General features: G+C 38.6%; 1 protein-coding gene across 1 annotated transcript; it reads left to right on the plus strand.

Annotated features, from left to right (window-relative positions):
* Nucleotides 1–9,315: 9,315 nt before the first annotated feature.
* LOC144630300 (ral guanine nucleotide dissociation stimulator-like 1) lies at nucleotides 9,316–24,390 on the plus strand. Its single transcript, XM_078488635.1, has 17 exons — nucleotides 9,316–9,538; nucleotides 10,084–10,382; nucleotides 13,957–14,019; nucleotides 14,928–15,121; nucleotides 15,806–15,963; nucleotides 16,558–16,773; nucleotides 17,377–17,480; nucleotides 17,984–18,068; nucleotides 18,725–18,814; nucleotides 19,436–19,522; nucleotides 19,997–20,029; nucleotides 20,141–20,262; nucleotides 21,081–21,155; nucleotides 21,641–21,782; nucleotides 22,319–22,609; nucleotides 23,460–23,568; nucleotides 24,283–24,390. The coding sequence occupies exons 1-17, from the start codon at nucleotides 9,494–9,496 to the stop codon at nucleotides 24,387–24,389; spliced, it is 2,220 nt and encodes a 739-aa protein (XP_078344761.1). The 5' UTR covers nucleotides 9,316–9,493; the 3' UTR covers nucleotide 24,390.
* The last annotated feature ends 1,451 nt before the right edge of the window (nucleotides 24,391–25,841 follow it).

The following is a 25,841-nucleotide window of genomic DNA, read 5'->3' on the forward strand; positions in this document are numbered from 1 at the left end:
AATTCAAATTTTGGAAGAATTGTGTTTGGCTTAAAAGGCGTCAAAAACTAAAAAGCAAAACGTACTTGATCAAGTGTAAGCTTAAGTTTCTTGTAATAAGTCAAATTTGACGTACAAAGCAAAGGCAAGCGTGCGGGCAGATTTGTCGTTGTTGTTGCGCCCTTACTCGTGATTTCCGCTTAGAGCACCTCTGAAATGGCTAACAAAAGCATTTGTAGAGATATTTTGAAGAACATTGAAAAACTAAAAAAACAATGATTATAACAGGAAAAGCCGGTTAAGCGGAGAAAAACAGCGCCGAGAATCTATTGATAGGCTCCGAAACCAGTCCTTGAAAAAAAGACTGTTTCGAACAGCGCGATGCTCAAAAATTCACAAATACATGATGTCAGGGAAATTTATCAATTAATTTATTCATGTCGGTGAATTGCACTTTACAAGAATAAAGATCTCTAAAAGACTACGCCTTGGTCACAAGAAAGAAGTAATTTCCTGTTGTTCAAGCGTGGGACAAAGAAAAACTCTGAGTCCCCGACGAGAATCGAATCCATAATCCTCGATTTTGCATTGGTCGGATGCTCAGCCGAAGACTTGTGGCTAGCTGTAAGCCGTCTGTTCTTGGCTCACAACTGACACGCGTCCTGTATACTGCTAGGATCGCGTATGTGAAAAGCGTCATTTCATTTATCGAGCTTAAAATTTCTATCTTCATTTTTCCATATCAGTTAACCATAGGTCGTTCAAAATTCCTTCGGTCCATTCGAGAACACCGCGCTTTTTTAAACGTCTCGTTGAACTTCATTGGACATGTTGCGGGACGAAGTAAAAAAGACTTTTTTAAATATGTTTGCATCTGCGCTACAATTTACAGTCGAACTTTTTAATTGCGAAGGAACAAGCTGATTTCGTTAGATTTACAAAACAATACATGTAGAAGACGCTTTAGCATGGCAGCCAAATCGGGTGGAATTATGCAATTTCAAAAGACTCGAAACTACTTAACGTGAAAAGGAAATGATGAAAACGCATAAGAATTGGGCGGAGAACAATTTATTTCCCTTGGGTGGAGCTCAAAGCACTGCTACATTTCACACATACAAGAGGTGAGAAAAGCCTTTTTATTGTGATTTCTATGAAAATAATGGTTTGCAAGCATAAACTTGCCTGACAAATCCAACTCGTGCGCTTAAAAACATAAATGACTTCGGTGCGACATTTCGCAGGTTGTTGCATTCTCATTTTTAGTTTTTAGTTTTACACTGTTACATCAGTGTAAAAATTTAAAAAGGGACTTTCGAGAACCTCAAAAGAATAATTTGAGAAGAACATTCAGGAAACAGCCAAGCACGTCTTTTAATTAATCTTCGCCAAATCGGACAAATTTTGACTCAATCGCCATTTCAAGCCTTTCTGTAGCATTCATCAAACGGCAAGAAGCCATTGTTCCATAAAAATCAGTTATGGCCAGACAGCTTACAGTTTGTTTGGTATAAATTCACGGGTCATATTGCTCATTTGATTTTACTGACTCCGTTTTGCGTAGCTGTAGAAACTCCAAAAAATGGCCAAAAAAAGACTTTTTGAAAACTTTTTTTTCTAAGTTGTAGTGAATACTTATGATCAAACACAAGTGATTAAAATTCCCGGTTAAAATCCTTTATGGAAATTATTTAGTCGGATAATTTTCAATAAACAATCTTATTTCCGGTCTTATTACATAAAGTATTTACTTGGAAATCGGAAGTTTCGAGTTAAATAATCTTTCAAAAACGCTTTCAAGTTCACAGCGCGCGAATCTAACTCAGCTTTTTTTATCATAAAATAACGATTTGCTTCGAAATCAGACCGGGTTTGCATTATCAAACATTATAACCATTTTCAATGACTTTTAAAAAGAAATGACAAACAAAAGAATTAAGGTGTAAACACTAAAGAAATTCACAGATCAACGGAAGCAACACGCACAAAAGAGTTGCTTACGCTCCTAATTAGCTAAATCTTAGGTGCGAGTAATTTCTTTTTGAATGGACGCGTCCAAATAAAAAGCAATTAAAGTAAAACATCTTATTGTGTTGAACAGCTATTTAAGTTGGACGATCTTTGCATGGCCAGTTTCAGTCCAGATCATACGCTCAAGCAGATCACTAGCGACAAGTTGGTCATTTACTGTGGAAAGTTTTCTTCGCTCGCTTTGAAAATTCTCAGAAATGGATGAGTTGATTTCGAAGTACCTTTGTAAACAAGAAGACGGTGAGATTCCGATAGCCACGCTCCGTAAAGACACGTGCATCGAAGCTGTTATAGCTAAGACACATTCTTCACGGGACCAAGCTTCAAAGCGGAACCCAGATGCGCAAGATCAGACTGCCAAAACGAAAAGACCTCGCGACGCAGCCATGGAGGGCGAAGGCAGGACCATTTCAGCGCGACTCCGAAATCAGGAACTTTGGGAGATGTTTCACGGCGAGGAAACCGAAATGATTATCACCAAAGCTGGAAGGTCAGTGCTGCCCTTTACATTTTAGTTTTAAGGGTAGAAATTACATGGGTGTATATAAACATACAAATGGCATTCGTTGTTTGCTAGTTACATGACCGACTTGGGCGGGAAAAGTTTCGTTTCCGCGAGGCAACCGATTTTTGCAGTTTTTAAAATCATTATTTGGGGCATTGCAAATTCTGTATTCGTCTTGGAAAGGATAAAAAATTGGACGCTAAAATCAATTTTGACATGACCTGAATTGCTCATAACTTCAATTATTTGCATACGAGGCTGAACAAAATAATTTTTCGTTGTTTTTCAATTACCGTGTCGAAACTAGAGCCACGCACTCCCCGCAACATTACTCTGAACTTTTGAAAGGAAGCTAATCACAGATTATGAATTTTCTAAAAAGCTTAGGCAAGAAGGAAATTCAAAGCCAATTCATGATTTTTTTAATTCGCCGCAGATTTATGCAAACTTTTCTGCTTACTTAAAAAGTCTCTTTATAATATGGTCGTGCTCTTTTGGACTCAACCATCCCCGGGGAATCGCTGTGCACTTGTAATTGGTAGAAAAACAATTTCCAAAAAGCATGACCTGCATATGAAATCTGCGTAAACAAAACTTTTTGGAAAAGTGTTTCGTTGTTTTGTTTGGCGGAACTAATTTTAAACAAGAACACATGCAAATACTGGTTAATTCAACTGTGCGCCTTGATTTGAAATTGAAATCGTTGTTAAGACCCTTTTGAAAGCGTTTTAGGAAGTTGTTTTCGCAATCACTTAATTTAACTCCCGGAAGCATAGGAAGAGTGGCAGTGGTTTTAGTGTGTGCTGAGTGAAGTTCAGTGAAATTTGCGCGGGAGATATCAAACTTTTTGATTTTCCGTTAAATTGTTACCGTCAAAATGTGTTTTGTATGTTGTTGTGAGAAGTTGAAGGCCTAGTGTTTTGGACGTCGAATTGTTGTTCTCCGGATATAATTAGAAGATGTTAAGGTTTTAAAGACTCTACAATCAAATGTCAGTCATCCGATTTGGCCGTGGCCGGTTTACAAGTTACGATTTCTCGAGCCGATTTAGCACAGATTTGATAAAAAAAATGGGTGCGCATTTTAAAATCGACCCGGTTTCTTAAAAATCTGTTGTAGTGACACAGATTTCAGAAATCGGGCCGATTTTTATCCTTTCAATTTGAATAGACAAAGAAAAGCCGGCCGACGGAACGCAGCGTGTAACTTTGCTTGGAAAAAATCAGGCCGACAAATCGTAACGTGTAAACCGGCCTTTATAGCCTTCTTGTGCGGGGGCAAACAAATCCGAGGGTAAACAAAAAGTGATGTATGTATGTATGTATGGGCATCAGCCAGTCTTAATTTTCCCCCGCCTTTTTCATCTGTTGCGTGCCTTTATGCATGGACAGGGCAAACGATTGTGAAAAATGGGTCTTCTCTGTAATGTTTATTTTCTTCACCCATTGCTTTTTCATTCTTCTCAACGCCTTTCTGCTTTACGTTTTCAGGCGCATGTTTCCCGTCCCAGACTTCTGCCTGGCCGGACTCGAGCCTGACCAGTATTATGGCTGCTCAGTAGAAGTCATTGCTGTCGACCCTAACCGCTATCGATACAAGATGGACCAAGGGTGGGTCCCCGCGGGAAAAGGAATTCAGCTAGACGAAGCGCACTGCAAATATCTTCATCCTAACTCGGCCAGCTTGGGACAGTACTGGATGGTGCAAGGAGCCACGTTTGACAAGCTGAAACTGTCCAATCACATTCTTCCAAGCAGCGAGAACGTAAGTGATTTGCGCTTTATAAACAGTATTTAGTTTAATGAACAAGTTACGAATTGATTGACTTTTTTTGGACAGAAACTACCGGTAGTTCTAAAGTATTCACACGAAAGTTTTGCCTACGAAAAAGGGTCGGCGATTGCGCAGAAAGAATGTATCTTAAAGTGAACTACACTGAAGAATTACTTTTAGCTGAGGAGTGTTTTTCCCAAGTGCATTCTCGACTTCAGCGTACAACTCACTAGCAGCGCAGGCTAAGATTCTCAACTGCCTTAGTAGAAAAAATTGCCAAAGCTTTGAACGCGGATTTTGAATTTTTTTTGAGGCCGTATGTACTGTTACACGTTATTCTGCAAGCAGCTCCTATTTTGTCTCGTGTTTCGTCGCGAGAGAAACAAAAAGTTCTGTTGCGCGTGCGGAACAAATTTCCGCGTGTTTATCGAGCAGCTTCTATTTTGCATCGTGTTTCGTCGCGCGAAAAGCAAAACGTTTTCTCGCGCGAGCGGAACAAATTCCCGCGTGTTTACTCGAAGTTGTCCACGCGAGCATTTGTACCAAGCACTCTTGTTGCTTCTATCGCCACAAATCGCGAGAGAACACTCAAGCAGGCAATGTATCCTGCCAAAACTTGATCTTGTTTCATATTATATTGCAGGTGGTCGTCAACTCTATGCAGAGGTACAGACTGAGACTGGTTGTGACTAAACTGGGCATGCGCCATTGTGATCGATGGGTGTTCAACTTTCCTGAGACCCAGTTCACCACGGTCACTAGTTACCAGAACCCGCGCATGACTCAGCTTAAGATTGACAACAATCCGTTCGCCAAGGCGTTTAGAGAGGGAAAGAGGTATGTTTCTCAATATTGAGCTTAAAGCCAAGTAAAAGAAAAACATGTTTCTCGTCCGGATTTCTATTAAAAAGAGCAGCCGGGCGCTTTTTTGTTATTTGTTATTTTCTTCATCGTCAAATTCTCCAGAAGCGAACTTGTAAAATAAATCCTGACCTCTCCAGTACGAACCTAGGGGGCCGAGGCTTTAAAATTTTAGCCTGATTTCGTATTAAAATGCAGACAAAAGCCATGTTTTACAAAATTCTTAATTGAGGAGTAACGCCTGTTGGTTTTTGTTGGTTCCAACTTTCCCACTAACAAATATTAAAAAAGAGAATTAAGCGCCCCCCCCCCCCCCCAAAAAAAAAAAAAGAAAGAAAAAAAAAAAATGAAGCGGGAGAGAAACATTTTTTTTACTTGGCCTAATAAGTAAACTTAACGTACTGCGGCATGATTTTACTTGTTACTAAGACTTCCTGGACCGAGTTGTGATAAAAAATCATAGCAAATACAAGATCGATGTTTGAATGATGTACCAAAAAATCTCCAGACTAGTTTTGAAATCTGTGATGAGGAATTCTTTACATTTCAATTTTTTGAATGAAAAAGTTTAACAACTTAGAAGAAAAATCAGCGTAGTTTGATGTTTCGCAATCATCAATCGAAATTTAGAAAACATGTACTCTTTAGAAAGGGAAGGAGTAAAGTGTGTCCCTGTCTTATGAACTAGAAGAGCCGTAGATGTTTTGATTACCTTGAAACGTCAAATTATTAGCGTAAACACCAGGCATGACCAGGCGTAGCTATCAAGCTTAAGGGAATTGAGGAATGCGCAGGCTTATAGAAAGCACGGCTGAGCTTCAAAAAGAACTAGGGGGACATAAAGGTTGACATTCTCTACATGCAATTAAGCATTGTTTTGCGGTCTTAATCAGGAGTTGATGGGCTCCTGTCTTAATAAAATGAGCACATTTTTTTAGCCGAGTAAGTTCGGTACCTTATTTCTCTTCGACCATATCCCAGTTTTACACTTTTTTGTTCGCAGCCAACTCAAGTTAATTGATATAATTTCCTTTTGTCAGGTCGAACAGACGAGACAGAGCAGAATCAAAATCCAAGAAGAGACGCACGCGCTATCCATCTCCACCGCCCATCATTCGTTACCAGACCCCCTTCATGAACTTCCTAAGCAGCCAAGACCAGCCGCCAACGGACTCAGCCTCGCTGCCTCCTCCTCCACCACCACCCTTGTCACATGACTGGCCCGAGGAGCCTTGCACAACAAGAACCATTCCTGTCCAGAACGACGTTCCGTTTCCTTGGGAACGCAACGATTGGATCTCGACCCAGGTCCCTTCATTTCAATCCGCCAGCTCAAGTTTCAAACTGGAGCTCAACAGAACCTTCCATTGGCGCGAAAGCTACTCCTTCCCGCCCTTGGAGATGCCGGTGGAAGAGCTGCAGCAGCCGCAGTTTCCCGCGCAATGTTGGTCAGCGCCGCCACCCGGATTTAGCTTGTTTGACGATATGCAGATGCAGCAGTACACCTCACGTGACCAGTTTTGGAGGGAAAGCTAGAAACACAGCTGGAAACATAACTTCTACAGTTGAACTCAAAGTAAACGTACACTTTTGAACATTTGCCAATGTCCGGTGAAACCTAATCAGTTAATAAGAGTTGTATAATATCGTTTCTCGTGAATCGTGCCTTATGCAAACAAGCCTTAGTCTTGCATATGCGACAATGAACATTGAACATTTAGAATAAAATAATTTCTGTTCGAAATGAATACACAAGTCAAACGTATATTACTTATATTAAGTCGAACTTTTGGTTAACTTATGACTTATATAGCTTTTATGGAACGCAATGTCATCAGCAAATATTATTTTTGTTTTCATAAAAATCAATACAATAAGCAATTATCAGTGTTATTATAAAGCGTAGAAGTACATGACCATAAACACGTCTAGACAAGTCTTATTCACATATCAAGGGTCAGTTCCGCAGGAATTCCTGAAATGTCTGCGGTATCCAATCATTTCTTTAAAGATATACTGTTCATAAATATTCTTAATCGGTTATTTGATAATGTATTGTTCTAAGTACGTGTTAGCGTTCTAGTTACACGGTCTCATGAAAATACGCATGCAGTCCGTAAATAGTATAATCAGGTATTAAAACTATTTTGTAAATCAAGCAGAAAAAGATCTCGACCAATATCCGAACTTCAGGACCGAACAAATTTGGCTAATACTTACATTTATGTTGAATTTTAGCGTTGGGAACGAAGGCAATACATTCCCTTATCTCTCTTTTTCATCCCATTAGTAACATAAAAAAGCCAGGGTCACTCAGCAGGTAACATGTGCAGATTGTGGCGAGGGAAGCCGGAATAAAATGAGATCAAATAAAGACAAGGAAAGACCATTCAGTCCTCTCTCCTTTTTTTCTTTTTTCGCGTTTAACCATTCAGACAGCCCACAGAATGAACTTGAACGAAAAAATATAAAATTAAAACTATAGAAAAATGAGCAGTATAAGGGTCAAATTGAGAAGCCCCTGGGTTTGGAACGCGAACAGTTATTCTGAGACATATGGTACTAAATTTAACCGAGTACACCAAAAGTGTTTCCCGTTAAAATTGAAATGACCGTGCATCAAGTCCGTTAACAGCTGCATCAGTGTTAAAAATTATTTGTAGATATCTAACGGTCCTAAGTGAGGTGTCTAACGGGTGTTGGCCATGCTTACCTATGCTTAGCCTTTTTTTCCGATTTCCTTTTTTCCCGATTGAATTATGAAAGTCACTTAGTGTTTGGTTTTCTGAAAAGCCTTTACTTCAATCTGCTGGTATCAGCAAAACAAATGACACAATCTAACGGCTTAGAAAGCTTTTATCAGTACGTGGGCCGAATAACCATAAATAAAAGATAAGAGGCCTCTCCCTTTAGGCTAAATTTAAATGGAAAGAATATTATTCTTTACTAATGATAGCGTATTTTTAATTTTTCACTGTAAAGCGAGCAGTGTTTATAATTGTAGTAATGCATGGAAAACCTTTTTCAGGAATCGTTAGAAATAAACAGAATAAATGTATTTCACCCGGGGTCTCTCGAAATGTTTACTTACCGGTACTGCGGGAGACCCGAATTAACTCACTAATGCAAAAATCAAACACTCTTTTCATACTCAATTGAAGATTTTGTCTCGATACGAGGGTAACATCGTCCATAAATGCAAAATATTGATGATGATTTTTTAAAGAACGATGACATATATTGTTCTGCTCCAAAAAGCCGATCTTTCCAGATTTTATTTCCTTGTACCATTTTAAAAACTATTCATCAGTCAGATCAGCTGAATTGTTTTTCTCCCTGCTTTCAGAACAGGTGTTGCATGGTTTAAGTGCAGTTTTTATTCGTGGAATATAAAAGTGTATAAGATCGATTTTGTGGAGCTAGTCAAATCTTTGAATAAAAACACTTCGCAGAATTAATGAGTGTAAATGTATTTAAAAACATTTTACAAATTTATAGTGAACTTGATATGGGTCGGTTACACCATTAAACAGTTACCACTAATGCCCGTCAAGAAAATTTTTTATTAATAGCATGAAACAAACAGTGGTAATAAATGGTCATACTTTTGAATTTGTATGTTGCTTAGAATACGAAACGTCAAGTTAGTGAAATGAGATTTTTTCCTATTAAACGTTTATTACCGCTGTTTGTTTCATATTTTTAACAAGTTACGATGGCCTAAACCAAGAGTTTATTAATAGCAGATTTTTTTATTCGCCTAAAACATAACAGAACTTTAATCAAGGATGACCCAGTAGTCCCATGCTTCAAAATTTCCAACGAAAAGCAGCCTTAGGTCGCGTTAGTCAGGAAAATTTGCACGAAGATATAGAACATTTATCTTGAAGAAAATAAAAGTAAGATGCTCTTTTTATGACGTCAGCGGTAGCTCACGCAGCATGTAAAAAGTATAAATTTGGAATGCACCTGTCCCAGTTTTAGAGTGTAATTCTTTCAATGCTAAAAACGCCACTTTAAATAAGTAGTTCTTTTATTCTTTGGATAAAATGGATCGGGAAATGTACTTTGAAAGTTTGAACCATTTCCGCCGTGGTATCGATCAGTGGTCACGCTACTACATTCCAACTTCCGGTAAGTTTTGGATAACATTCATATCACGTGGGCGGTCGTTTAGAAGTGTTGTCAATATGCAGACGAACAACGAAAGCTCACGCAGACATTCACCGAGTATTTGATCTCCGCAAGCTGCGATTTTATTTGAAATTTCTACAATGAGAAACTTGGATTTTATGCCGTTTGAAAGTTAGCAGGACGCGTTTTTCGGGCGTCTGAAGTTCGGACATGATGCCCGCTCAAGATTTACCGCGTTCACAGACTCCAAATCAGGTCAGTTCAAACTTGAACACAAGCTAACGCTTTCACGCGTTGTGGCAAAATATTGGTTTATCTTTTTGTACACACCTTCTTAAGTATTCCCACAGGTTGAAATGTTAAAGAAGCGAAGATTAAAATTATTCTACGGTGAATTCTCATGCTCTCAGGCATTGTTTAGCCCGAGTTTTTATCACTTAGCTAGCGGTGACAAGCACAAAGAGAGCCATAAAATTTATCCCGCAATTATTTGGTGTATAAGCTCTAACATATTTTATCTGCCTTGATTAGAACTGATAGTGACTTATATGTCTTAAAAGCGACAATATAATTCTCAAAATGGTTTCCATGGCTCAGAAGAAGAGTAACTAAAAATTCATAAGAAATTTCCTGCCGGAAATTCGTCGAAAATATTTTTTTGGATGGCCCTTTGATGTTTGACTTCTGTATAAAATTTCAAACATCTTGCAGGCTGCTTTGTGAAATTTCGCAATAAGATTATAGCGGTGAATGTTATATTTCGATTAATACTAAGCTTTTAATACTTTGATTGTGTTTAGAAAGTCTTCTGGAAGGAAGAGCGCGAAGATGAAGCCATTTATTCGGTATCGTTGAAGAAAGTTCGATATCGCTCAAGCGACAAACTGCCACCTTCGGCCGACGAAGACATCTCTTACCTTCTTTGGGAGACTATGCGTGTAAGGACAATTAAAGCCGGCTCATTAGCGAAACTTGTGGAACATCTTGCTCCTTCTACGGCTCCTTTGGAAGAGATTGATCCTGGCTATCTCATAGCTTTCTTGAATACGTATAGAACGTTTGCCAATGCGCCGCAAATTGCAGAACTGTTATTTGAGCGGTGAGTATTATATAAAGTTGAAGTTATAATTTCTTTACCAATTTGTTGTTGTTTGATTATTTTCCAACCTGTCTAGACAACATCCTGCTTTTTATCAGGTACTCCTAGATCCTCGAAATGTTTTTGTTCGGGGTTTTCCTTTTGGTTTCTAAATACGTGATAATTTCGGTTTAAGAACTTATTCGCGCATGAAAAAATGATTTCTCAAGGGGGTTTATTTTACCATGCTTCGTTGATTTTCACGACAACAAGATGATCCATCATGGATTCGTCTTTTTGTAAAGAACTAGTTACAAACTCTTAAGCAGCATCAACACTCTGAAGTACTTAAAAAATGTTTTCTTTTATTTTGGATGCACTATTGACATAATTTTCTACATCATTTATACAAGAATAGAGAAATCAATCATCTTTGAATTTTTAGTGCCCATTGTCCAGACCAGCATATTTCTCTATTTGTCTTGGCATTATGACGTAAGCTAGTTAATTGCACAGGAAGATCAGAGATGCAATGTGTCAGCACAACAGTCCTTTATAACAAGTTCCTAAGATATCGAAGCATCTAGATAAAAACAAAAAAAGTTGCTTACGGAGTTGGCTCGTATGCAAATAATCATATGCAATTGACAATTAAAAGTCGATGTCATGCATCAGGGCTTGCTGTGACCCCAGTTTGTATATGGACTAATTTAGGTATCGTCATTGTAAAAATCTTATTTTCGCCTCCCTCTCCCCAAAATAGCCCTCCAGAACTTCCTGTTTTACCAATGCTTCCCCTGCCTCCCCCCTCCCCCCTGCAGCCCCCTGGAAGCCCACAGTTTTCTGATATATTACTTTTTCTGACAATGAAGGCACTAAGGGCCTGTTTACATGGAGGGAGGGTGCCCCGGCTAACCGAGTTACCCGGCTAGAAGGGATAAAACCTAGCCCGCCTTTACATGTAGAATTCACAACCCTTCTACCCGAGATGAGACAGCGTCATTGAAGCGTGTCACGGCATGGGAAAACAATGTAGCTCCAAATGATTGAAGAAAAATATGACTTTTTACTAAATAATCAAGGCTTTTCGTCTTCAAACCTATTTTAATTTGATGTGCAAGTTCTCAGAAATTTACTGCGTTCATTTTTGGCGAAATTCAATCGAAATTCAACAGTATTTGGCCGCCAAATTGAAATTAAATTTGTTGTGTCGTGAATTAGGATAATCATTCCCACGAAAATTTCGAATTTGCTCAAAGAAATGTTTCCAGCCGACCGATAAAACTAATTTTGGTCAAATAGCACTGTTTGGGTCCAGAATTTATACATTTTATGCCATTAACTTCAAATTTAGTTTAAAACACGCGCGAAAACTTATCCCGGCAAGCCGGGATAGCTCGGCCATAACCGTTTACATGGCAAAAAGCTATCCCGCCTAGAAGGGTTCCCCGGGCAAGTAGACCGAGTGCCCCGGCAAGGCGGGTTACCCTTCTAGCATGTAAAGGCTTCAATACGTTTTCTTAAGAAACGTATGAAAAGTTGGCTCGCCCAGGGTAGCTCGGTTAGCTGGGGCACCCGCCTTCCATGTGAACAGGCCCTAAATGTTAAGATGGCAAGGGAAATGTATTTGACTAAGAAGGCTCCCAATGAGACTATGAGATGTAAAAAATTATGTCAAAACAGAGGAAGAGTGTGTTATCACTATTTATTATAAAATCTGCAGTTGTTTATTGAGATTTTCACCCCCCAAGAAAAAAGCATCTCAATTTGTGTAAAATTTTGATAATGTTATTTGTGTGCTTGATATCTCCAATCACATGCTGACAAATTTGCCTTGTTCCCAGGGGGGGTACTTGGGATTTTAAGTGACAGGGATGATCGAATGGGGGCAAAAATCAAGACCCAAAAAAATCCCTTGGGCTTTAAACAAAACTCAAAAAAATCCCTGGACCAAAAATCAACCCCCAAAAAATCCCATGCCAAATTTCTGACCCATTAAATTTTTCAGAAAGGGGAAGTGATATAAAGATATAACACAAAGGAAAACATTAGAAACATGTTCAGTGTTTGTACTTTATTCACAGAACATTGGGTAAAGGCACTACCATGAATCTTAAGATTGTTTTTAATACCAAAAAAATCCTTACTTAAATCAAGCCACGCAAAAAAATACTTGCCAAATTTTCCTACCCAAAAAAATCCCGGAATCGAAAATTTCAAACCCAAAAAAATCCTTCGATCATCCCTGTCACTTGAAATCCCGAGTACCCCCCTGGGGCCTTGTTTCAATTGTGATTGAGCCAGAGTTTATCAATATCAAGACAGAACATCTTTGGATCTTCCACGGCAATCTCGGCAATTTTCGGAAAGGTTTGGAAAATGTTCGGAAACATTGTCAACATTCGTATGACCTTCGGACAAAATTTTGATAATCTTCGGAAATGTTTGGAAAATGGTCGGAAATCTTCGGCAAATCATCAAAAACCTCGTAATAGTAGGTTTATAAAATAAACAAAATAATACATGGTTGCTTGGAGATATGAAATTTATCTTTGAGTGTTCAAATCGATATCTCACTCGTTTGCTACCCTCACTCGTGAGATATTGAGTTAAACACTGGAAGATAAATTTCATATCTCCGCTCAACCATGTATTATCCTCTTTATCTTTAGAAAAGAAGTGTAAACTCAAGTTCCTTGGTTGAATAATAGATCCGTTTTCACTTGTGTATTGAAAGTAATCATGTCGCTATTTATCCAATCAGAAGCAAAATACAGTCGAACCCCTATTAAGCGGCCACCCATTAAGCGGCCACCCCCTATTAAGCGGCCAGTTACTAAAGTCCCGAAAATATTGTCAGTATAATACTGTAAATAAAACCCCTTTTAAGCGGCCACCTCTATTAAGCGGCCACGGCCACCTTTCTTCCGTCCCGATGAGCGTTCTTCTATTGTTTTTACCTCTATTTAGCGGCCAATAAGAATGTAATATACGATATTTAAATAAATTTCCAACAAGCTCAGATCGTGACGGCCGATAAAATCATTCAAACACAGGTTTATTGTCGTCTTCATGTGATTTCGTTATTCCTTTTCACCTTATTTTGTATTGAAATAATGTAACCTTCTTAAAAGACCTTATGCTAATTTCTGACAAACCCCTATTAAGCGGCCAACCTTTATTAAGCGGCCAGTTGCCATTTCCCCGAGTGTGGCCGCTTAATAGGGGTTCTACTGTAAAAACCAAACGTGTGTTGTTTTTGCCAGTTTACCTGAGTTTCGTGTCTGCTACTGCCTACATGTATTAGCTTTGAGCTTTAGTTGGTTGGTTCAATGGATTGACTGCATCTTTTGTGATTGGTTAGCATGATTATTTTGGTTTTGGTTTCATGACTCAGTCAAATATGTTTCAAATCTTAAAATTTTTTGCTCTTTGTTAACCCCAAAATATAATGTAGTTTGATATGCCATTGTCTTGTACATAAGCTATTTGTCTCTGCCTAAAGTATCATTTGACAATTATTACTAGTTGTTTACAAATATGCCATTTACAAATTGTTATGTTTTGTTAACCTTGTGTTTTTTGGATATTTTAGGTACTGGCAATTCCTGCGAAATGATGCTCAAGAAAAAGAGGAGGTTGTTGACAGGGTACTCAGGTAAATATAACTGGTTACTAGAAAAAACTGGACTGGTACATATTGTGTTGTTCTAGAAAATATCCATACCTCCCTCATGGGAGGTTTTTCAGTTTGAACTCCCCCACCCCTCTGGAAATTCCAGTTTAGCTTTATACTCTCCTTAAAAAATTTTGTCCTTTGTGACCCCCCCCCCCCCCCTCAGAATTCTCATTGACCTTCTGTAGGATAGGAATGGATACTTAGTTTCCGAAACCACACATTCATGCCTAGGATGTGGGAGGTAAAGTCTACGCCAAGCCAAGTAGCCCGTACAGCTGGTGTTTATCCTGGTTTTCGTAGCATAAAGCGACTAGGAATATTTCTACTCCCCCCTGGATGGGTTGCTAGTCCATCACAGGGTTACCCCCAACATTAAATTCGCCGGTACCCATTTATACACCTGGCATGGATGGATGGAGGCACTATAAGAGTAAAGTGTCTTGCCCAGGAACCCAATGCAGTGCCCCAGCCAGGGCTTGAACCTAGACCGCTTGATCCAGAGTCCAGCACACTAACCATTTGGCTGCTGCATCTTCAACAAGTGTGTGGGAGGTGCACTGGCTAAATGGCTATAATGCTGGACTCTGGTTTATGCAGTCCAGTTCCAGCCCTGGCTGGGTTCATTGTGTTGTGTTCTTGGGCAAGACACTTTTATGTGCCTCTACTCAACCATGGGAGTAAAAGGGTACCGGTAATTAAAACTAATTGCTGGAGGTATGCTGCAACGCTTTGCTTGGCTAGCCCTTGATGGGACTCAAGGCTTCACATGCTGGCAGCAATGGGCCATATTCAGCAATGCGTCTTAGTGCCTTCAATCCTTATGATTTGAACAGACTTTGTCCAATTACTAATGTGTGTTGTCTTTTCATTATATTGATTTTTTGTAGGGGTGTTGCCTCAGTGTTTAACGTATGGCTGGAGAATTTTTCATTTGATTTTGACGATTCTCCCAACTACACAACCCTAAACAGAATACTCAGTTTTGTAACATCAGAAATGAGAGTCGGCCATGGAGAGGACCTGGCTAAGAAGATAAAACTTCGACTGGATAAGTTTCAGATTACTCCTTACGAAGATGAGGGTGAGATACTGAAATTTTATTGCTAAAAACTAAATTAATCACTACAAACCTCCAATAAAAGTTATAGCAGTTGTGAGTTCTTTTCCTTAATGCTCTATACCTCACTGAAGTTCTAGGAAAATTGATTGTGAATTTTTTCCATGTGAGAAACAATAATTTTTAGAGACGTGGATCTCTGTAGATCAGAACTACAGTACTTCATCAATACAGGGGGGGGGGGGGGGAGGGGTAATTTAAACTTCAAACTTTTAGGTGAATTTCTACAGCTTTGAGAGCAAATGTATTTTCAATTGAAGATTTTACGAATTTGCTAAAGAGTACCCCGGCATGATCCAGCAACTCATTTTTAATTCTTTCCTTAGTGAGGGTCATGCTTCTGCTCGAAATGCACACAAAATTTTAGTGGGTGTTTGTTTGCTCATGGTCGTATATATTTACAAGTGCTTGTATGCTCGGTTTTTAGTGGATGTAGTTTTTTGAAAAGTGCAAGGCTAACTTTGTGCTCACAACGAAAAACCCTGTGCTAGCATGCTCACAAATGCCATTCGATACCCCTCTGTTATCTTTCAGAGAGGATAAAAGTTTGTGTGCATAAAAGATCAAGAGATTGCTATTATCAAACCAAAGTGGTACTTACCAGTACAATGTCCAAATTAAACATTATTGTTTGTTGTTTTGATTTAGATTTTGATATTGTCACATGTCAGCTACCTGTGTCACCAAAATTCAATCATGGTGTCAACGATAAGATGTGTGCCATCCCAGAAGAGACTGATTCCAAGATGGACCTGCTATCCATACCACCCAATGAATGTGCAGCACAGTTAACGGCAATGGATGCTGTAAGTGCAACCTTACCTTTTAAAACTGGGATTTAAACTCACTGAAATCTCTGCTCTACCATTGCTTTGCTGACTAATCTAACAAGTACAGCTTCAGCAGTGGTGGATCTAGGGGAGGGACCCAGGGTCCCTAGGCCCACATCTTATTTTTAGGCTTAACTGAGGCCCTAAGGGCTCAGAAAAATTATTTCCGAGAGCGCCCCCCTCTTATCCTAAGAGTGTGGATGATCTGACCCCACTTACCTGAGGGTCTGAATCCACCACTGTTCAGATACCTTATGTTTAGAAGTTTTTACAGTGTGACTGACTGCATGATGCAGGGAGAAATGTGACCAAAAACAGACAAATAACAACAGGACAAAGCAGAGATGTAAAGAATAGGTGTAAGGCAGAAAAAAGAACCACCTGAGTACTTGATTTTTACGGCTAAAAAAAATGGTGTCTGGTTAGATCTTCTTTTTTAAGACCCAAATTTTCCGCCTGTGATCAAGAAAATTTCGGCAGTTGGAAATCTTAGCTTCATCCCTGACAAAGTTTCCACTTGTAAGGATTTTGTATTGATGAAGTTTTTATTATCATTTCCCGTGATTTTAGAAGCTGTTCAAGAGAGTAATAGCTTGGCACTGTCTAGGGTGTGTATGGGGCAAGAACAAAAAAGAAGGTAAAGCTGAAACAGTTAAGGCCACAGTGGACCAGTTTAATGCTGTGTCTCTCCGCGTCATCTCATCCATACTAACATGCTCAAACAGCAAGACTAGTGGGCCTAACACTAGGGGAAAGTACATTGCACGTTGGATAAATGTGGCACAGGTAAGACTTGTTGGTACAAACACTAAATACAGGGAAAGAGAGATTTAAGGTATAGATGCCAACCTTATAAAATCAAAACCGGGGAGATTGCCAATTTTTCATTAGGTAACTCTCTTTACCCCAGAAACCGAGTAAAAAAAGACCTTGCTGATTCATCCACAAAAAACCCTCAAATACCTAAAACATTTTCCCCTTAAATAAGTGTGAAAACACGTATTTCAAGCACTTTCCTTCATAACCAGTAGATTTAGTGACCTGCACAGGAGACTGGGAGATTTGGTCTGTATTCTGGAGACTCCTTGATGATTCAGAAGAGTTGGTGTCAGTAGTTTTTTTAGCCAAAATCTGTAATGATATTGTAGCTGAGACCCCAGTGTGTGACCATTCATTACAAATGAAAGCTATCAAGCAGGGCTTTCATGTGGTACTGTCTATGACACTTTAGAATATGTGGTTCTAACTTTGCCTGTCAAAGGCTCTAAAATTGTGGATTTTTTTTTCCATGGAGTAGGGGATTGGAGTAGATGTTTCTAAGATGAAAACCTTTAAATATTCTTCTGATAATTAAATTAATTAAAATTGATTTTTTGTTTTGTTTGATAGGAGTGTAGAGATCTAAAGAATTTCTCATCCCTGAAGGCTATTTTGTCAGGCTTGCAGTCAGCTCCAATACACAGACTCAAAAAATCCTGGTCTCATGTCTCCAAGTAAGTGCTGCTTCTTCTTATTCCGGCCCTTTGAAAGTGAGATACTACCAATGTAAACTTCTAAATAAACAGACATCACCAAGCGTTGGAATAGAATGGTGGCCATGCACAATGCAAGTTTAAAATAACTAGTAAAAAAAATGATTATGAATAATGAATGGTTTAATCACAAAGTGACCAGCTCCCAGTTGGCTTGATAGCTCAATTGGTAGAGCACTGCACTGGTATTTCTGTCATGGGTTTGAATCCTGTTCTTGAAGCCTGAGTTTTTTACAGGCTTGAACAAAAATGTTAAACTTAATTTTCGAATATTATTATTATATATCAAATGGTGGTATGGATTATGAAGGAGTAGATCCTTTAGAGTCAAATAATTTTACATTTATTGTGTCATTAATTTGCCATTGAACTTTAGTCAACCAATGAATACATGCTTATAACAATTATATATGTTTAAAGTATTGAAACATATGTAACTGTAAATCATTGTATTATCTTGTCAGAGACATTTATGCCCTGTTCAATGAGCTGTCAAATATTTTCTCTGAAGACAGCAATCAACAGAGTAGCAGAGAACTTCTCATGAAGGTCGGTACATTGTAATGAATGGATGATATTTTGATACAGTAAAAATTATGTACTTACCGGTAATCTTTGTGCATGTCCACACATGTCCAGGCCTTTAAGTTAAAATTAACATTAAATAAAGAAACTAAAAGATCCTCCTGCCCTAAAAGAGCATTGTGCATCTTAGACACAAAAATCCCTCCCTTTCTAATCCCCCCAGTCCACTCTTACCTGCCTCAGACACTATGATAATAGACTTCTTGACCATTTAAAAGGAAACAATATGAAACAGGGATGGATCTAAGTACATGTTGAATTAGTCCATTATTATTGATTCAAAGTGAATTTTTGCCAAATGTTTCCTCCAAAAGATTGAGAAGAGCGGAGTATGAAAGAGTTGTAATAAACAGTAGCATCATAGGTCTGCAATGAGTGCAAAGGGCTACAGCTACATAGTACTCGATATGCATTGCATGCCTATAATGTCGGCCAGTTTCATATTGGGTTGTAAATAAACTACAGCATGCTGAATGCAACTTTAGATAAAAATAATGTAAATTAACATGCCTGCAATAACATGCAAAGGAGTTACATGTACAGTTAGTCAATAAAGACTAAAGCATTTTTCTGGTGGATTTTTGTCTTAAAAATCTGAGTTTGTTTGCAATATTATACAGGAAGGAACTGCAAAGTGGGCCCAGTTGGATTCTTCACCAACAAAGAAGGTGCCAAATCTGAAGAAACGCAAGTCTCGATTTATGGACCTGGTAAGTATTAACACCATCACATGTCATTATTAAACTAATAATCGTTAAATTGTAATAATAATAATAATTAATAATAATAATTTATGAATTTATATTGTGCTTTTTAACATATAAATGAGCAAAAGCGCATTACAATATTAAAACTTAAAATTATTAAAATATACTAACTATATACATTACAATATTAAAACATAAAAATATTAAAATATACTAACTATATACACATTATTGACTAGATCTAAAAGTTAAAAAAAAAGCTAATTTAAAAAGATATGTTTTAAGACGAGATTTAAAACTAAAAATAGAACTAATATTACGAAGGCTAGCTGGAAGCGCATTCCAAAGCGTAGGCGCACTGACACTAAAAGATCTGTCACCAAAAGACTTTTTCATTTTGCCTTCTGGGTGCACTAAAAGCGTACTTGAATTTATAGAGCGCAGTGAATAGCGTGCGTACTTCCTTACCTTAATTAAGTTACTAATATAAGTTGGAGCCATGCCGTTAAGAGCCTTAAATGTTAAAAGTAAAATTTTAAAATGAATTCTATATCTAACAGGTAACCAGTGTAGTTCTTGTAAAACAGGCCTGGTGATGATTTAATGCATCATTCTTTCTTTAAGGGAATTATCCAAGGAACAGTTCCATATTTAGGTACATTTCTAACAGACCTCATGATGTTAGATACTGCTCTTCCAGATTTGACAGAGGTAAGATGATCCTTTTTGCATGGTCAGTTGGTTTACTGTCTTCCCTTAGCTTAAGTATTATCCAGAAACAAACTATTTTATACCATACCTGAGAAAATTCTCGCACTCTCATTGGTCGCAAATTATGGTAGAAGAGATTTAAGCCCATGAAAATGACATAACTGCAAATTTCGGATACTTTCGGAGATATTGACACGACCTCTTCACGACATAATCAAGCAAGTGGTAAAAAGGCAGCTTGAAGGCCAAAATTTTCCTACATTTGGTGGCTTCAAGTGAAAAAAAAAATGCAATCTTATGAGCTGTCAAGCGTAGCTGACTTTGCAATGAAGTTTCCATCTAATTTGTCAGTAAATTTTCAGCGTTATGATATAAAACAAATTGGCGGGACATTTTTCCAAATTTAAAATTGAATAAACAGTGTTGAACATGTGGTGTATCTAGCTGAATTTGTTTTGCTTACTCTTTCCTCAGGATGGCTTGATCAATTTTGAGAAGAGAAGAAAGGTACGTGAATCTAAAAATTGTGGTCTTCTTTCAGTGTTTATTCCCACACTGCACTCAATTGCCTGTCTTCAAATTTCTCAGGTTTAAATTTACCTATGCTTTCAATTTTAGGAGTTTGAAATAATTGCTCAAATAAAGCTGCTACAAGAAGCTGCCAAGAACTATATAATCGTCTCTGATGAAGCATTTCGACGTTGGTTCAACAACATTAAGATATTTTCGGAATCAGAGAGGTTAGTTAAAGTAACACATTGTAGTAAGCCTGCGTAGCAGGCGTCTGTGTAGTTTTTTGCGCATTTAAAAGAGTGCGCGATAGCAGGCGTCTGTGTAGTTTTTAGCGCGTTTAAAAGAATGCACGATCGCGAGAAGGCCGCGCCACACGTGGGCCGCAAACACATTTCGGTGGGTTTCCGGGCAAGCGCCTCCTCAATTTTTTCCTAGTGTAGACCGCTCGCGCCTTTCGTGTTTCCCATATGCGCGCTCCAAACTACGACGCCTGCTATGCAGGCTACATTGTAGTTGGTTAGTTGTACTTTTCTATAATTTGATTTGTTCACCACCTTTTACTGACAATATTGCAACTCATTTCCTCCTATTGTGTGACTGTCACAAAATGTTTCTGTTGTGTGACATATTCTATAATTTACAATGTTGAAACATTCCCTCCTTTCTTCAGTCATTCTTTTTAGAGGTACTGTGTGACTGTTAGACAACGTTTCTGTTGTGTGTCTGTCACACAATAGTTCAGTTTGGGGTTGTCACACTACAGTTTTCTTGTGTAGACTGCCACAGTGTTTTATTCCGTTGGTTGTGTGACAGTCACGCAACAGAAGAGTAAGCATGGGACAAGGAAAGGGCAAAACCACAAAACTTGCATGGACTGTTGTTCCCATTTTACTAGATGAGAAGTTGGCCATTTAACTCTTGTATTTTAAGTGACTTTAAGTAACACATGGCTAAGTGCATGACCACTATAAACATTTTTATATTTTAAGCTATAAACAACATGTTTAATTTTTTTTAATTTTTTAATGGCTCGTTTTGTCCGCAGCTACCATTTGTCTTGTAAGGTTGAAAGAATAGAATTAAAATATACGAAAAAGAAGGGTGTGAGGCCAACAATGAGGTTTGTATGCCTTTTTCGATTTTCTGATGTAAATAGTTTCATACCAATCAAGTAAAGTAACAAACAAACAAACAAGCAAACAAATTTATGAACCACATGTAGGAACTTCTTATCCTTGCAAAATTGATCCAAACATATAGATAAATTATGGTTTACACAGCTTTTCGTTCTGAAAACGTGTGGCATAAGTCTCCTCTTTAGTGAAAACTACTGTTGACTTTTTAAAAGAGATGGTTTTAAAATGCTTAATAGGGATAAAACATAAAAATAAATCGTCTCGTAACAATGTAACTTTGTTTTGGCCCATCACGTAATCCTCAAGGAAAGATTGTGTTACAATCTACAAGAAAGTTTTGCTGATTTGTATTTTTTTGTATAAACCTATCCTTGTAAATACTTATCCTTTGTTTTGTATAATACTTATCCTTTGTTTTGTATATTGATTGTAAGCTTACCTCTTTGCAAATTCACCTCTCTATTTTCAGACGGATGCTGAGTGAACCAGACATCAGCAAATTGAGTTTAATGACACAATTCTCATCACAAAGTCTTTCTCCTCCTGCCAATGATAAACCATGCAAATCCAACGAAAATTCGCCCGTCATGCCCCGTCGACATGAAAGAAATGTAAGTTCTACAGCGGTCATTGTGTAAAAATTGACTTTATTTTACGAGGGTTGCCCGTAATAGTCTTGGGACTAACAAACCTGTGGTTCTCAGATTCCCAATCAAATTGGAATTTAGAAGTGTTGGTTTTTGTGGATGGAGGAAAACTAGAGAACCCGGATCTAAAAACCTCGGAGCAAGGACGAGAACCAACAACAAACTCAACCCACATATGACACTGGGTCCGGGAATTGAACCCGCTCCACATTGGTGGGAGGTGAGCGCTCTCATCAGTGCGCCATCCCTGCTCCCTGTGTTCAGTGTCAATTAGGAAGATTATTTTTTTTGTGAAGAAAAGGGTAAAAACATACCCGAAATCAAGATAATTTGTGAAAATTTCCAAGAAAAATGTCAAATTTAGGTCACGGAAAACTTTTAAAAGTCATGAAAAAGGTCATGGAAAGTCATGGAATTTCAAAGCTCAAAGGAGCACGAACCCTGAGTTAAACCATTGATTGATTGACTGACTGCTGATTGATTGATTGATTGATTGACAGAACTCTGGCTCCTCCGCCTCCTCCACATCTTCTGGTGTATCGTCAGGATCAGACGTATCAGTGACAAAAGCCTCCTCATTCTCTCTGCCTCGGCGCGCCTTACCCGCCGTTCCGGATTGCACGCCACCTCGTATAAACAAAACTGGTATTACACGACGGTCACTTCCGGTGCGTCTACCTCAACCGCCCAGTCCCTCAGGTAAATCGGCCCACGCTGGTTGTATAATCCGGGTCAGCATCGAGGGACTGGAAGATAAAAAAGCTGGTGGTGTTATATACAGAGGCATCTGGGTAAGAACTTATTTAAGGTAGTCCTGCAGGCCTTATGAATGATAAGGCCTTATGAATGATAACGTCGTGTGGTCAAAATCCACCACTAAGCCTCGTTTACGCGAATTATCTCAACCCTCTTCCATCTTTATGCAGTTTTCACGTGGGTATTCTTTTCATTTTTGCTGCTTTGGGAATTCATTTGTGATAAGATTTATAAGTTTGCACTTCGAAAGCGAGGCTTGGTGGTGAAACTAGCCAGTCTGACGTAAACATGCATAAGGGCTATTTGGTAATCTTGAGTGTTTTTTTTTTTGCTGTAGAAAATTGATTTAATATTGACTTATGGTGTGTCATTTTCCTTTGTTACACAAAAGTGTATGCAGCTTACAGAATTTCTGTCAAGTTTAAAGATTTTATGGAATTTGAGGATTTTTAAGGTAGTGCGAGTATAACTACCACTTAGGAAATCGGCCATGACTGAAATGGAATAAATTTTTTTTAAATAAGAAATCACCCGCAGATATACTGCCTAAAATTAATCTCACAAGAATTCTTTACCTTGTCACACGAACAGTATCCAACGTCTTTTGACGAAGTGCGATAAAACGTTAGTATTTCCAAGATGTTAAGCTTACCATGTCTCTCAATGAACTGATAAATCCTGATGTTTTCGTTGCGGAATTTCCGCGAATGGCGAACCTCTTTTCTTGATATATAACTACCTGACAGTGACTACAAAATACAGGTGCAAAATTAATTCAAATTGTGCAACAGCCTCTAATGTAGGCCGCTATTAGCTCGTTATGTAATCTTTTGGACAGAGTTACCCAGTTTAACATAATAAATATTGTTTGATTGTGATTGACAGCTGTCAGATGACGAGCGAACTCCAGGTGTAATTCGGACGTGTTTGGAGAAGCGTGACATGGAAGGTGATCCCAGTGAATACGTTCTTGTGCAAGTTCTTAGTAATGGAGGTAAGTGTGTGAACAGCAAAAACAAAAAAAAAATGTACTGAGGGATATGCCCTTGCTGTCGCATCAAATACTCTGGACTAACATTTAAACCATAGATGTTCAACGGCTTCGTGGTTTGCCGGACTTGTGTGTTCTCTGTTGCTATTGGTATTCCTTTAGATTTTATTCTAAGACAGACTCGATCGAGTGCCTGTGAACATTTCATGCTCTGAGCCTTCGGTTTCAGTTAGTAAACTTGTGGCTTAGTAACGCGACGTCTTCTAGCCTGCGAACAGGCTCCCGAGTGGTGTTACGCGAGCCAAGCGAGCGGAAGAGCGGGGCCTGAGGGGGAAGAGCGGGGCCTGAGGGGGAGTACGGGCTCGCTACGCTCGCGTAACCCCCCACTCGGGAGCCTGTTCGCAGGCTAGACGTCTTCTCATGGTGCAACCCAAACGCGTAACCTTGAGTAACAAACGGAGTGGAAAAGAGGGACTGGATTGGGAGCTTTCTGAATTCACATTTTCGTCGGAAAAGTAGGGGCTCGAGTCCCCGCTCGGGTCCTCCGGTCCCTTTCCTTCTCCCCTTCCCCGGACCCGCCCTGAAGGTACTGGCAAGTGTCCGCACTACTTACTAAGTGAACAATAAGAATTGGATACTGCTACAATGTATGTCTCAACAAGAACTGCCCAATATTATTTAGACCTTATGTTCTGTTGTTTTCTCTTTGTATTCTAGCCGAGCTCGTTATTCCAGACAATGCAAACGTCTACTACGCCTTGAACTCAAGCGTGGAATCTTTGTTATTTAAACTCAAGAAAAAGGAGAATACAAAACTGAGTTGAGGTTGTCTTTCTTTTTTGCCAGTTTACGTATGTGTGTGTTACCACTGTTGATTTTAACTTGCACTCTAAAGGCTGGTTTTCATTAGCGACGAAGTCGGAATCGTAATTAGAAGCGCAGAGCGTTACGATCTTGTGGAAAATCAAACCGACGGAGTCGTCAGCAGAGTTTCCGATTACACTTATGATCCAGTAAAAGATTGTGGGAGTCGCAAGCAGAAAGGAAGGTTTCGGAGAGCCTGAGAACTAGCATTGTGTTTGGTTTGTTCTTCCGTTTCTGCTTGCGACCCCGACAAATTAATTCTAAAAGTACGGTTTGTTCCCTTTTATTTATTTTGTTATTTTTATCCGTAGAATAAATGGGAGAACAAGCGCAAGGAATAGAGACCAAGATATCAGATCCGTGGACTGCTCTAGTGAAATCCCTGGAAAGTCGTCCCTATAGGTCACTGATGTCTAATAAGGGAGCTTGCTAAGCAAAGCTGTCCACTCCAAAACAACTCTTGTTTTAAATTTTTTTTAGCCGAACCAAATCGTGTCGAAGTGTGGACCAATCAATATTTCGCTGTGTATAGTATATGCTTTATCAATTTTGGAACAAATGGGCACCGTGTGCTCTCTGATTGGTCACTCAGGCGGCATGTAACGCGTACGCGTTACGCATGAAAAGGATTGCTTACGCATGCGTAGTTATCCTCTTGTAGAAAGCAACAAATATTTGTAAATATCAAATGATCTTATGTCAACCCAGACAGGTTTTTTGTCGATGTAACTGAATGACATTAAAAAAAAAATATAGATATTTCTCAAACGGAGGAAGATAAGAATTTTTAAATTGTATTTTTCTGACGAGAAAAATTGATCAAAAGTATCGCGCTGCTACAACGCAAAATGTTTTATCAATATTTTTATATTTTCCTCCCAATTGTAAATTTGTTTATAGCGAAAACCTCATCTGAGATGAGAAAGATTTTTCATTTTTTAAAAATATCTTAATGAGCTTTAGGCCCAAAGCTTGGTCAGCATCTAACATCACGGTGATTAGAATAGAACAATGGATCAAGCGGGGAAGAAATTTTAAAAAAGAGAGTATTTGAAACTACTAAGGGCCCTTTTACATGGAAAGAGGATGATCCTAGTGCTAGGATTATTCTCTTCTTATGTTAAGGGGGCCTAAGAAAAAAAAACGAAATCATCAAAAATGCCACGACATCAAATGTAAAACTTGAGAAATATTTTGAATTCGTGCTTTCTGTCGCTCGTTTTAGCGATCAATTTTAGTCGATATTCTGTGTAGTAATGTTTGATTGATTGGTGAAACGGGCAACAGAAAAGAAATCTGATAAAAACTGTACAAAAGCTTTATTATGATGTGTCTTGCTGTTTAAAAAAAAATGAAAATAAACTCTCAGAACACAAATGAGGTTGTTCATAGTTTCGTTGATTGCGTTGCTA

Source organism: Oculina patagonica, chromosome 1 (assembly GCF_052425735.1).
Source record: "Oculina patagonica isolate OP01 chromosome 1, crgOcupat, whole genome shotgun sequence".
NCBI lineage: Eukaryota > Metazoa > Cnidaria > Anthozoa > Scleractinia > Oculinidae > Oculina > Oculina patagonica.

Coding starts and splice junctions, on each gene's coding strand:
- LOC144630300 (XM_078488635.1), top strand. CDS start 9,494: ATGATGCCCGCTCAAGATTTACCGCGTTCACAGACTCCAAATCAG. Junction 18,069..18,724: donor GCAGAGAACTTCTCATGAAG/GTCGGTACATTG, acceptor AATATTATACAG/GAAGGAACTGCAAAGTGGGC. Junction 21,156..21,640: donor GGTGTGAGGCCAACAATGAG/GTTTGTATGCCT, acceptor CTCTATTTTCAG/ACGGATGCTGAGTGAACCAG.